Source organism: Heptranchias perlo, chromosome 19 (genome assembly GCF_035084215.1).
Source record: "Heptranchias perlo isolate sHepPer1 chromosome 19, sHepPer1.hap1, whole genome shotgun sequence".
Classification (NCBI taxonomy): Eukaryota; Metazoa; Chordata; class Chondrichthyes; order Hexanchiformes; family Hexanchidae; genus Heptranchias; species Heptranchias perlo.
Genome location: NC_090343.1, coordinates 25885650 through 25900438, shown reverse-complemented (window position 1 = coordinate 25900438; position 14789 = coordinate 25885650). Strand labels below are relative to the sequence as shown.

The 14789-nt window shown below is 39.7% G+C and overlaps 1 protein-coding gene across 2 annotated transcripts in view; it reads right to left on the bottom strand.

The window, feature by feature from the left end:
* prex1 (phosphatidylinositol-3,4,5-trisphosphate-dependent Rac exchange factor 1) overlaps positions 1–14789 on the bottom strand; it is a 185561-nt gene that overhangs the window by 58183 nt on the left and 112589 nt on the right. For both annotated transcript variants that reach the window (XR_010966380.1, XM_068000534.1), the window contains exons 18-21: positions 13269–13417; positions 8997–9082; positions 2457–2593; positions 369–555 (exon numbers count right to left, since the gene is read on the bottom strand). Coding sequence is in view for 1 of the 2 variants with exons in the window: in XM_068000534.1 (XP_067856635.1) it covers positions 369–555; positions 2457–2593; positions 8997–9082; positions 13269–13417 (559 nt within the window). In the remaining variant the exon portion in view is untranslated. The remainder of the gene's footprint in view (positions 1–368; positions 556–2456; positions 2594–8996; positions 9083–13268; positions 13418–14789) is intronic.

Genomic DNA, 14789 nt, shown 5'->3' with positions numbered 1-14789 from the left:
ATAGCAGCTGAACTTTCATCTGAAAAATTGACACAACCAGCTTGATGTACAGATCTCTATATGGAGTTACCAACTTCTGTGTGGAACTCATACTTGTTTGAAGCCAGTTGTGTAAACAAGGCAAAAAAAACTCAGTGTAACATAGCCAGTTTTATTCTTCACAAATTCGACTTTATGGTTTTTGGGATTGAAGCAACTCAAAACTGAAATTATATAACTCATGTTACATTGGCTATTAATCTAAACAAATTGTAAACCTTGTACACTGAATCATTTAAAACACAAATTAATATAAAACACTCATACTTCTAAAACAAACAAGATAAGTTTAGTCAGACCGGTTCCATTTGTAATTAACCACAACATACCTGCCTCCTGTTTGCTCTCGTTGATATGATCAAACACTTTAGCTTGATTGGCTGAGAGATCTAACAGCTTATCATGCACAGATAGATCAGAAAGACTGCAAAGACAATCTCCTTTGGCTTTTGATTGTGTTGCCTCCTCATCTGCATCTTCAACAGTCCTATATATCCACTGACTGGATCGTTTTCTCTTGAAAAATAGAAAAGAGAGCAAGAACATGCTGGGATAGTTCACCATTTCGTTTGAACAAATTAGAAATGTCCGAGTCTAACAAAGTAAGCTTTAAAAAAAAATATTTATTTTACTTGGTTAATAATGCGAGCATTTGCTGAAGTTAAACCCTTTCACATAACTGATTAAGAAATGTTGAATTGCTTAATAGTTTCCAGTCCAACTAGAGTTACTTACAGGAGAACAAGGAGGAATGCAGAAATGGAATTGAACATTTAAAAAAAATACAAAAAGGTCAGGGTTTCTGCACCAGAATTTTGGGAGGGGGAGGGAAGATAAGTATCAGTTTTATTGGTCCAACAAACTTTGGGTCTGCTGTAGTAACTGAGATCATGTTCAAAAATCGGTATCAAATTGAGATTTAATGGGTCACCATTTTACTTGAAATATGCAAAGTGGGATATTAACCAATTATACCAGAGAGTGACACTGAAACACTTGATGGAGTTATAGCACCATGCTAAGGTTTCACACAGATAAAGAAACATGAAGCACCCTGAAGCAAGCTACGGCAACAAAAAAAGGTTAACTCAACAACAGAAACTGAATAGCTCAACTTTCTATGAAGCACGTTACATGCACCTCTGTGTGACCTCCGTCAAGGGCCATAAGGCTGGCATTCTACAGAAGGTGCTACACAGATTCCTTGAGCTTTGCTGATTGAAACTATTACTTAATACTCCAGGGAGACTGACACACATCCACGCATATGGTTTGCGTTTTTGTGCATATGCTCTTTCAAGCAAAACACAGAAATAGGACAAGGAACTTCATAACTGTATAGAGGCACTCAAACAGACTGTAGTTGTATACTAAGGCGAGACAAGTTATTTCTCACTACTGGAAGCTAAATAGGTTTTAAGCATATTTTAGATAATTAAGCAGAAATAATGAAATACCATTTACTTCATGTTATTTTTCAGTTCCACAACATTTATGCAAGTATACCCTTCAACGGTGTAATCATTGATATAAAAGATTAAATGCAAAGGACTAAATGCAGAGTTAATAGAGACACTTCACATCACTATAATTTTATTTGTCCAAACGTGCCCCAACCCCCTTGCTATCCCAGAGCCCTAAATGATTCTCTGCCTTACAAGACAGATGAATGAACACCTCCCAACCCTTTGCCAATAAGTGCTCTTAGGCTACTCATGGGGTTCGGAAATGCTGAAAAACAAGTAGGATGAATTGCTTGGCAATGCCCCCTTAAGTGTGCAGCACCACCTAAACTCTACCTGGACCCTGACTAGTAGAGTAATCTGATAGTAATCTTTCCAAATTCCAGACCAAGTCAGACAACATCCTGATTGGGCATCCACTGCCATGCCTTCATGGTTGCTGGATCAAAATCCTAGAATTTCCTACCAAACACCATTGTGGGAGCACCATTATCACAGGAACTGATGTGGTTGAGCAGGGTGGCTTACCATGTCCTCAAGACAAGTCGGGATGGGCAATAAATGCAGCATGGCCAGCAATGCCCACATCCCATTAACAAAAAAAAAAGTATGGCCAAAACTGTATATTTGTCATGACAATCTTGGAAGGCAAACCCCCATTCTACCATCACATAACAGGCCACTTTGGAATTCCAACTCAGCACAGCCTTTAGTTTCACTAGTGTATTAGACCTCTTCTGGAATATTACAAACAGTTCCAATTTACATCTGCATGGGGCGGGGAGAGAGGAGAGACAGGAAGAATTGCACTGGTTGGTTGTGTGTAGGGAAATTGTAAACATATTCTTTTTAAAACTTATTTACAATGCTACACCGTGACTAGAGTAATTCATCCCCATCTAGTTATGGAGAAAACCATGCTTGCATGCAGTATGCTGTATTACTGCTACTTACCTGTAGATGCAGTAGGTTTTTTCTATAAGCACTGAAGTGCTCAAGTACCTCAGTGTAGTTCTCTTTGCTGACATTATTCCCGTTTACTTTCAAAATACATTGGCCAGGGAGAAGCCCAGCTGCTGCAGCCCCAGACCCTGCAAGATAAATCAGAATCTCAGCACATACTTGCAAACCATTTATAGTCCACAACTTTAAAGCTGCACCATCTTGCAACAACAAACACTGGAAAGCACTCCATTGACTGGATGATGCTGCATGCCCACCCAGCTGGTAGCAATTTTCCAGGGCGTGGTGGCTCCAGATCAACCCCGATCTAGTCCAAAGTGCCAGCTCTCGTCAATGGGGCTACTGTGGGATAAACATGACCATTCCTGTGAGTTAAAACATTGGAACAGCTCTAGACAGAAGTGGGGGGGGGGGGGGGCGGGGGTTGGGTAGGGGGGGGGGGAATCGAATTTTTACAGGGTACAGAAAATAGTTACAAAACAAAATATACAAATACCTTCTTAGGAGAGAGCTGGGATGGGAACTTTTAAACAGAAACCACCCCTCCTCAGGCTTCCTTTTAAATGCATTATCCACTTAAAGCTGCTCACATTCAGTTACATCAAGTGTGTCATGGTGATAGTATGGGCAGATCATTCCCTGTTACCAACAGGAAACAGTCCCAGGAACCAATCTTTAGGATTTCAAACATTATTATTTCTCATTTATCACTTAAAGGTACATGTTCCAAAATATGAACACAAGTTTAATAGAAGCAGACATGGGCCACAAGAAGTAAATGAGGTAATGAACTAATGGAACAGAGTACAGGCATAAAGACTTGAAATCTGCTCATGAAAAGTATAAGCAGGTCTGACCAACACACACACACACACACACACACACACACACACACACACACACAAAGAGGATGAGGTCAAAATGCATCCGGACCGTGACCATAAATAACTCACGAAGATTGGACCCAGCATGCACTATTTTGGAGTACTTTACATTCATTCATTAAGATGGAATGTTTAAACCCGTTAGTGCATGAGGGGTGGGCAGAGAGAGAAGGGGGAAGGGGAGAAGAAGAGGGAGAAAAACAAACTGACAGCTGTGTAGTTTCTGACAAGATGGTATGTCATCACTGACCTCCTCCTGAGCTTGTGTGAAATCTTGATAAGACAAAGATATATTGTCTATTTTGTAAGCTACCCATATGTTTTATAATATCCCAGAACGGGGTTGTTTTGCAGGGAGAGGAAGAGACATGCACTTTGAAAACATTTGCAACACAAGAAAACCCTCTCAACCAGACTCAAACCAATCATTCTCCAAGTCTCAGTGAAAACTTTACTCCAAGAACTATTTTGATCTACATAATCCCCTGAAATCCCTCACACCCATTGTTTTTAAGAAGTTTTGCATTTTTGGCAAGTGGAGCCTTGAGACATATGGTTTCCAGTCAATTAGTTCTGGGAATCCCAGCATTCACACATCTCTATATAAATAGCTCTTATCATAATCATTACACAATGCTATTCGCTGGCCAGTATTCTGCAATGTCCTGCTGTAATCCACTGCACAAAGATCTAGTCTATAAATGACTCACTGGTTAAAAATTGAGCACTTTTTAAAAAAATTACCATTAGCTCAACATTTTTACAAACAGGTTACAGTAAATAAGCAACAGAAATTAAACCAAAATCCTTCGATGATGCTTTTGGAAAGTCAGGGATTTGATTGTATAAAAACCCCATCTTATATATGGGATCATAATAGAACAATGTTATAATGGTTCTGATCAGGCCTCAGATTTTCCTTTTCTGTATTAACCATCAGTGTAGCTAACCAGTTCTGAGCAGCTTTATTCTCCCAACTTAAGTCGTTGACTAAGGGACAGAAATAAACTGCTCACTCGCTTCCCTGACCTCCATCCTTCAACAACTTACATTTCTACAGTGCTTATTATTCATAGAAGCATTTCAGTGCTTTATAGTATGGTGGATAGCGAGTGGACCCCGAGCAGTAGGAAGAAAGGAAAAGGATCTGGAGAGGACAAAAGCAGGACCCGAAGGCGGCCTTTGAAGTCAGGGAGGGCAATGATAAGGTGGGGATGTTAAGAGAGTTCCGGAAGGTGGGAGCATAGAGACTAAAGGAGTGACCACCCATGATGTAGCAGAGAATAAGTAGCAAGCCAGTATTGGAGGAATGGAGGACGCATGTCGGGACATGAGGCTGGAGGAGGTCACAGATAGGAAAGGGAAGAGCCCTGGAGGGATTTTAAGTTGAAGATAAGGATCTTAAAGTTGAATCTTTGGGACACAGGAAATCAGTAAAGCTTGGTGAGGACAGGGATGATGGAAATTTGTGTAAGTGAGAATGGGGGCCATGGCATTCTGGATGAGCTGCAATTTATGGCGGATGGAAGCAAGGAGAGCACTGGAAAAGTGCAGTGAAGAGATAAGGTGTAAATTAGGGTTTTGGCAGTTGATGGGGCAGATGTGATCAACAAGCTTGTTCAATAAGGAGAGAGTGAAACAAAATGAACAGTAGACTTAATAACTGCTATTCTGTGATCAAGAGTGTGCTTTTCTGTTACAAGTTGAATCCTCCTAATTTGTCATTCCTTCTGAAAGGAAACACTTGCATTCCCACACCAAGTTTCACGTAATTACCAACAACTTGCATTTATATAATGCCTTTAACGTAGAAAAACGTCCTGAGGCACAATCAGAAATAAATGGACACCAAGCCAAAGAAGATATTAAGAGGGGCGACTACCCCTACACCATTCTTGCCTCTTAAGGCCCTCCTTAAAACCACCTCTATGACCCTTCCCAATATCTCCTCCTTTGGCTCAGCATTCAATTATTTCTGATGATGCCTCTACGAAGCACTTTTGGATGTTTTTATACAAAACCCAAGAATGCGAACAAATTTAAAATCAAACAAAAATTGCAATCTATAGATGGAATTGCCCTGTAGTTGGTAACATTAAGTCTTGTCCATTGGAAAAATTAATAATTTGAACAGTTTTATGCCAACATCAGAATTGGGTAGACAAGTACTAATACTGGATTAGAAAGGCTAGATGCTGCAAGTGAACATGAAATGATTTGGTCCTTTGTAAATTCATGCTTTAATCACAGTTTATGCTTGGGTCAGGTACATGCTTATGTGGAGCAGACTGCACAAGTCAACTCAACACCTTGCAGAAGATTTTAACAAGAACTTAAAGCTTCAGCTCTGTCATCTATTCATGCTAGCTTCTTAGTAGCAGCAATAAAGATCTACATTGAGAAAACTGTTCAAATAAATGTTTTGGCAATCAAATATATTCATCTTAAAAATATTAAAATGAATCACATTAAAAACTGTCTTGATAGTGTCAAAAGTGAACATGAGCTTTTTTTTTCATGTTTCAAGGAACTTGGGGTAAGAAATTGCATGCACTAAACATAGAAAATAGAAGGAGTAGTAGGCCATTCGGCCCTTGGAGCCTGCTCCGCCATTCAATATGATCATGGCTGATCCACTATCTCAATACCATATTCCCACTCTCTCCCCATCCCCTTGATGCCTTTTGTGTCTAGAAATCTATCTATCTCCTTCTTAAATATATTGAGTGACTTGGCCTCCACAGCCTTCTGTGGTAGAGAATTCCATAGGTTCATCACCCTCTGAGTGAAGAAATTTCTCCTCATCTCAGTCCTAAATATCCTACCCTATATCCTGAGACTGTGACCCCTCGTTCTGGACACCCCCCAGCCAGGAGAAACATCCTCCCTGCATCCAGTCTGTCTAGCCCTGTCAGAATTTTACATGTTTCAATGAGATCCCCTCTCATTCTTCTAAACTCGAGTGAATACAGGCCAAGTCGACCCAATCTCTCCTCATGACAGTCCTGCCATCCCAGGAATCAGTCTGGTGAATCTTCACTGCACTCCCTCTATGGCAAGTAAATCCTTTCTTAGGTAAGGAGACCAAAACTGCACACAATACAATAGGTGTGGTCTCACCAAGGCCCTCTATAACTGCAGTAGGACATCCTTACTCCTGTATTCAAATCCTCTTGCAATGAAGGCCAATATACCATTTGTCTTCCTGACTGCTTGCTGCACCTGCATGTTTGCTTTCAGTGACTGGTGTACAAGGACACCCAGATCTCTTTGTACATCAACAATTCCCAATCTATCACCATTTAAATAATACTCTGTCTTTCCGTTTTTCCTTCCGAAGTGGATAACTTCACATTTATCCACATTATATTCCATCTGCCATGTATTTGCTCACTCACTTAACTTGTCTAAATCGCCTTGAAGCCTCTTTGCATCCTCCTCACAACTCACGATCCCACCTAGTTTTGTGTCGTCAGCAAACTTGGAAATATTACATTTGGTTCCCTCATCCAAATCATTGATATATATTTTGAATAGCTGGGGCCCAAGCACCGATCCCTGCGGTACCCCACTAGTCACTGCCTGCCACTCCGAAAAAGACCCATTTATTCCTACTCTGTTTCCTGCCTGTTAACCAATTTTCAATCCATGCCAGTGTATTACCACCAATCCCATGTGTTTTAATTTTGCACACTAACCTCTTATGTGGGACTTTATCAAAGGCCTTCTGAAAATCCAAATAAACCACACCCACTGGTTCTCCCGTATCTATTCTACCAGTTATATCCTCAAAAAAACTCCAGTAGGTTTGTCAAATGTGATTTCCCTTTCATAAATCCATGTTGACTTTTCATAAATCCATGTTGACTTTGTCTAATCCCGTTGATATTTTCTACGTGTCCTGTTATCACATCCTTTATAAATAGACTCTAGCATTTTCCCTACTACTGATGTTAGGCTAACCGGTCTGTAGTTCCGTTTTCTCTCCTTTTTTAAATAGTGGGGTTACAATTGCTACCCTCCAATCTGCAGGAACTGTTCCACAATTTATCCACTACACAATGCTGATTTGAATACTAAATTTTCTTTTAACCAGAGTCAGAAATACACCTGAGGTAAGCAGTAAGTTTTGGACTGTTATTCAGTGCAAAGTTGAGATCCCAGCCCATCATTAAACAAAAAGAGAACACATCAAGAATGCAATCAAACAAAAAACATTTGAAAGTTTTTTTGAAATTCTTACTTGCAACACCCGATATTTTTGCTACTTCTGAACCATCTTGCACTTTCCCAGTAATAAAATCCCAGCACCTTCTACTCACCTGCTTACTATTATGCCATTTCTCTGCAAGTTCAAACTTTTTTTTATTGTGCAAAGTAAGTTAAATTGCAGGTCACCATACGTGCACTTGAAAGTTAGGGTTACTGTAATTGAACAACTGTAAAAGCTGCATTTTAAGCTTTTTATTGAAGCTCTGAAGGATTATTGAAGTAATACTGGAAAAAAAATGTTCTAAATCATGTTGGAACCTGCGTCCAGTGTGGATTGTGTGAAAGTGGCACGGTGTGTTGATATATCAACATTTTCTGTTGTAGAACCTGGGTTCGCAACACAATTGCCCACTCGACAAATTCCTGACCTCAAGCATACCATGTTGGGGGGGGGGGGGGGGGGGGAGGGGGGGGGGAAGAGAAGAGGAGACAGAGAAAGAGAAAAAGAAGAAGAGAAAGAGAAAAATACATCCACAGAGGCAAAGTTAATGAATTATTTGTTCTCATGCATTTCCTAGCTGTTGACTGAAGACCATCATTGTTAGAGCTTGTGAGGATTTCTCTGCCTGTCCTCATAGGTAAAAGTGATTCCACATTCTTGGAAGAGAGGCGAGGAAGCAAACAAAAATTAAATGCAAGAATCATAACAGTAATTTAAGTGCAATGTTTTCAAAATTGGACACATTCGTAAGGAACACAAACTAAGCACAGCCACATGTTTCTAGGATCCTGTTCAGAAACTACAGAAACTCCATGTTCCAATTGGGAAAAAGGAGGGAAATTAACGTTCCACTAACACAGAACATTAGCATGTTGACACACGGTGGTAGGACTTGGGTTCTTCCCCTGTGAGTTCTCAGTATAGAACAGGAAGTAGAGCTTGAGCGAATGAAAGTGAGAGAGAGAGATACAGATAGGGAAGCAAAGAAAAAAAGCAAGTGCACCACAATACCCCCACACAAGCAGATAGTTTGTGCAACTGTTGCTTAATGCCTGTTCAGAATTGCACCCACTTGGTGAGGAGATGACATACCACATGTGCAATGAGAGAATGAGAAATGAATTCTCACAGTAGGGCTCAAATAAAAACATGATTTCAAAACATTGCTGTAAAAAAAAAGTTAAATGTAGTCTCTTTTCGTGGTAAACCTTGAGAAATGCACAAAATACTTCACAAATTTTCTTCATTTGACAGCCGAAAATTTAAAATGCATTGGGCACTGTTCAACTTTATTCTGTAAATATTATTTGTTATCTTTCTTTGTATAAAATCACAACACATATGTGAACATTTCTAATGGTTGATATTGAAATTAAAGCATTGTTTACATCAGATTGGTAGAGTTCCATTTTTGTGCCAACATGAACGTCTTACCTTTTAGAACTGCATGAACAAACGGAGGAGCAGCTCCACGGATCTGGAAGCTCAGTCCTTCCGAAGAGTCGGGAACCTTGATTATCCTGCATCAACAATAAAACATAAACGGTGGACAGCTGCATTTAACTAGCTGATCTCAACTTTCTATTTATCAGTAGAACTTTATAACATTCCCAGGCTGGTCATAACTTTGGGTACAAAGTGCCTCCTCAAGGACTTCCCTACAATATCCTGTTGCTATGAGAATTCAAACAGAAAGGCATGCTGCAATTAGACTTGGATAAATCAGAAGATTTGAGCCATGAGCAGCAGCTCATTAAAAAGTAATTGAAGGTTTCTAATTCTACATAAGCTTAGTCAACATTCAGACTCTTTCAAGTGCATCATGACCTCTAACTGCCCAAGAAACATTGCAAACACCAACTCTAAAATTAGGACTTTCCAGTGTGGAATAATTTCCTAATAGTACAGTTTAAGTGATGATACTACAAGATTATATTACATGAACGGGAATAGTGAAGCTAAAGCTGGAATTTAAAAGGTCCACAATCTCCAAGAAAAAAATATTTAGCAAACTAGATTGCGAGAGAACATACATTGGATCAAAATGCCTTAGTGCATCATTTGCGCACATCGGAGAAAAATCATCATCTAGAAGTAAAGGGAATTAGGGGTTACGGGGAGCGGGCAGGAAATTGGACATGAATTTAAATTTGAGGTTAGGATCAGATCAGCCATGATCTTATTGAATGGTGGAGCAGGCTCGAGGGGCCGATTGGCCTACTCCTGCTCCTATTTCTTATGTTCTTATGTTCTCTTATGTTTCCTGAGGACTTTTGTGAAAACAATTTCATATGGAAGTAAAAACATGTCAAAAAGAATTCGCCACCTTTCAATAGTGGTTCCTTCTGGCCAAAATGACTACAAGGTGTACGAACACTGGACAACTTTTAAACAGGTTCAAGTAATCAAACCCAGAACATTAAGAGTGCAAAGCAGCCAAAGGCCATGACTATTTTGCATGGCACATTGAGCTACATTGCTGCAGAAGCTCGACAGAACACATTAATTATCATCACATGGTTATAGTCCATTTAAGCACTCAATTTTATTGTATTTGATTACTTTGGTTTGATCAATCTAGACTTCTTTCAAATCCATTTGGTCTAATGCTGGAACTGATTTGGCCTTTTAGCAGCCTGGAACTGAATGTAAACAACTCGTTATGGTTTACATAATGCTTTTAGAACATTACATTAAACTTCAAACACAAATTGATTTTTTTTTTAAATCACTTAATAGGGTTTCATTATGCCTATTTTCAGAGAGCAAACACATATTGCTGGAAGTGTGTTATAAAAGCAGAAAAACAAATTACATCTATCTTGTCACCAAGAGGATGTTCAATGCATAACCACCACAAAGCAGGAGCATATTTAGCACTCTTATGGTCAGCATTTGCACTAGAACAAAAGCACAAGGGAACAGAGTGTATCTTCAGCCCAAGGTTTTCAACTTCCTTATCTAAATTATTTAAATGAAGGAAAGTCAGGTGGGTTCCTTCACAGGCATGTGCTTCAACCACCCGGTTTTCTGCTATTCACTACAATCGTCTGCATTCTTTAGTTGGCAATGCCCCTAATTTGGTAACAGCAGCAAACTTAGTCAAATTTCCTCATAACTATGTCTAAATCATTTATCTACAATATCCCCTCTCAATAACCCATAGAGCCCCTGCCTTTGACACTCCTAATTATTTTCACCCTGGGGTCCCTAGACTCAAGGGGTTCAGTGAGGTAATCAGATTCTCTGCATTTTTAATCTTACTAGATGTTGCTTTTGTTTCTCTACAGTAATTCTTCAAACTGTTTGTGCAATGAGAGGGCTATTCTCCTTTGTCTTTCAGAGGTTAGGACAGGTGGTCTCCATTAGGATGTCAATATTTGGAGGGGGACCTCCACATATAAAAGTTTGAAAACCTCTGATTTAAACACCATGCTGCAGGGTATGGCTAGGAAGATATATTTTTTTTAAATTGCTGAAAGGAACTTTGATGACTGATAGATGGTGTAATGAGTTACATAAGTGTTTTGGGACCTGGGTTTGAATCCAGCTGATGGGATGAAATTGTTGTTCATACAGGAATCATAGAAGGTTACAGCACGGAAGGAGGCCGTTCAGCCCATCAAATCCGCGCTAGCTCTATGCAATCCAGTTTGTCCCACTGCCCCGGCCTATCCCCATAACCCTGCACGTTTTTTCGTCTCACGTACTTATCCAGTTCCCTTTTGAAGGCCATGATTGAATCTGCCTCCACCACTCCGTCGGGCAGTGCATTTCAGATCATAACCACTCGGTGTGTAAAAAAGTTTTTCCTCATGTCATCTTTGGTTCTTTTGCCAATCACCTTAAATCTATGTCCTATGGTTCTTAACCCTTCTGCCAACAGGAACAGTTTCTCTCCATCTACTCTGTCTAGACCCTTCATGATTTTGAATACCTCTATGAAATCTCCTCTCAACCGTCTCTGTTCCAAGGAAACCAATCCCAGCCTCTCCAGTCTATCCATGTAATGAAAGTCCCTCACCCCTGGAATCATTCGAGTAAATCTCCTCTGCACCCTCTCTCAGGCATTCACATCTTTCCTAAAGTGCAGTGCCCACAACTGGACACAATACTCCAGTTGTAGCCGAACCAGTGTTTTATAAAGATTCATCATGATTTCCTTGCTTTTGTACTCTCTGCCTCTATTTATAAAGCCCAGGACCCCGTATGCTTTTTTTAACCGCTTTCTCAACCTGCCCTGCCACCTTCAACGATTCATGCACATATACCCCCAGATCGCTCTGTTCCTCTAACCTTTTTAGAATTGTGCCCTCTAGTTTATATTGCCTCTCCTCATTTTTCCTACCGAAATGCATCACCTCGCATTTTTCCGAGTTAAACTTAATCTGCCACGTGTCCGCCCATGCCACCAGAGTGTCTATATCCTCTTGAAGTCTAGCACTATCCTCCTCACTGTTCACTGCCCTTCCAAGTTTTGCATCATCTGCAAATTTTGAAATTGTACCCTGTATTCCCAAGTCCAAGTCATTAATACATAATCAAGAAAAGCAGTGGTTCCAGCACTGATCCTGGGGAACACCACTGCACGCCTCCCTCCAGTCCGAAAAACAACCGTTCACCATTACTCTCTGTTTCCTGTCATTTAGCCAATTCTGTATCCATATTGCTATTGCCCCCTTTATTCCATGGGCCGCAATCTTAATAGCAAGCCTACCATGTAGCACTTCAAACGCTTTTTGAAAATCCATATACACCACATCAACTGCATTGCCCTCATCTACCCTCTCTGTTACATCAAAAAACTCTACCAAGTTAGTTAAACACGATTTGCCTTTAACAAATCCGTGCTGGATTTCCCTAATCAATCCACACTCGTCCAAGTGATTGTTAATTCTGTCCTGGATTATCGTTTCCAAAAGTTTCCCCACCACCAAGGTTAAAATTACTGGCCTTGTCGGGTTGCTGGGTTTATCTTTACACCCTTTTTTGAACAAGGGTGTAATGTTTGCAATTCTCCTGTCCTCTAGCACCACTCCCATATCTAAGGATGTCTGGAAGATTAAGGCCAGTACCTCTGCAATTTTCCCCCCTTACTTCCCTCAGCATCCTAGGATGTATCCCATCCGGACTAAAGTGACCTGTCTATTTTAAGTACAGCTAGCCTTTCTAGTACCTCCTCTTTCTCAATTTTTAGCCCATCCAGTATCTATTTGTTCACAGGGGTCTGAAGTGAAAATGAGTTTGGACAAGCACTAAGTTAATGGTGTCACTCAGGCCATAACAATGGCAGATGTGGGCAGTGAAAAGTGTCACACCGACACAATTGGGAATGCTGTGTCAGACTGAGGTTAAAATTTAATGTAGCACGACTGTGTAGAAATAGCTTTACTCTAAATAAAAAAATTACTGTTTGAGAAGTTGCAAATGGCAACAGTGGATATAGAAATGTTCCATTCTGTAACACCAACATCCTGAAATACACACAAATTGACGATCGTAGCAACTAAAGTGAAGAAACTGTTGAAATGCAATTGCTGCGACATCATTTTAAACTAGTCAAACCCTTTCAAATGGCAAGCAGCTTACGTAACTAAAGTTTTGAAATTCTTATTTTAAAAAAAGTATAACTGATGACACATTAGAGTTTTGCACAAACTTCTTCTTTAGTTGGTCACATGAGACGACATCAATAATCTGACTCACTCTTTAGGTTTTGTTGCAACCAGCACCCTCAGTGGCCTTCGACTGCAATGGAACTGATTTAAAATAGTCTCCACTTCCAGAAGTGGTCGAAGGAAAACCAAATCCTCATTGATGGAGTAAATCTTCCTTCCAACCTGAAGACCTGCCATCTATAGTACAAACGAAAATAGTCCATTTAAAATGGATTAGCCACCATCATGACAGATATTCCAAAATTGTGGTCACCTACTACCAACTTATGTTACAATATAAATAAAACAACAAAAATGATGGCAACAGAATTTCATGGCTTTTAACCAACCTGCATAAGTAACTCTCACACGCAGTTGCTCCAGTATTGCCAAATTTACCCCACAGTATGAACACTGTAATGGGAACCAGGTAATATTCAGAACTGCTTTCGTTACAACCAGTTCCATAATAGGACATAAGCAAATGCAGATTTTGTAGGTAATGTGCATTGTATGAGGGAAAGAGTAATACATTAAAACCAAAACAAGTTGAGTTACATGGCTTTAACTACAGCAGACTGGTGCCAAATTACACGGTAAACAAGGCCATGTCCTCTTAATTCAAAGCAAGGTTTTCCATTGTAATCCAACAATATATTAATATGGAAAATTTGTACAACAAACATGTAGTTTTAATTAAATTTGTTTTTTTCCTGTTCTTGAATAACTGATATCCTGGTTTACATCAAGCACATCTGCTCAGATTTTACACAACAAGCCTGTTGCATGATAATGCAGTTGAGACACTGTGACCAGCATCCTTAAAGGTTTCATCATTTATTACCAGACTGGCAATCTGTGCTTAGTATTCTAGTCTCCTGTGAGCTGTGTTCACCACTTCTACCAGTGCAGCTTTGAAAACAACCTAACAAATTTAACACTTAACTTCTCAAAGATATTTTAATGAGCAAAACATTCATTAGCAAAGACACCTGCGGACTTCCACAGTGAGTGTATTGCAGTTTATGTAGAGTCCTAGTGTCTATCTGCTACTTTATGTGATGCATTTAAACAATGGCCCTTTATGAGACTTTTCAATGGCAGGCTCAAGTAATTGGTTAACCATGGGAAATACAATTTCTAATTGGAAGTTGACAAAATAAATCAGTGGTCACTCAGGTACAAGTGAGGTTGGTTTGCAAAATGTAGACATCTACGAGATGCTTTAAAAGAACGATGAAAAAAAGGGGCTGGGGGCTGGGGGCTGGCGGTGAAGCATGAAACATTAAATTTGTGTCAAAATAACTGCTGTTGGATTTCTAACATTAATTCCCACAAAACAGATCCACCATCACGAGGATCTAATTTACCCAAAATCTTTTTCAAGTCACAAATTTGCACAGCTCAGATTTTTGAAGTATGCTTTAGGCTATATTCTGTGAAAGAGAATTTGCATAAATTTATAATATTTTTGCTTTGAATTAGGGAACCATTAAATAATTTTTCATGTATATTGTATGAAGTCTAAAAGTGGTAGGTTATTACTGGGGAAACAGACACAGCTACTGTC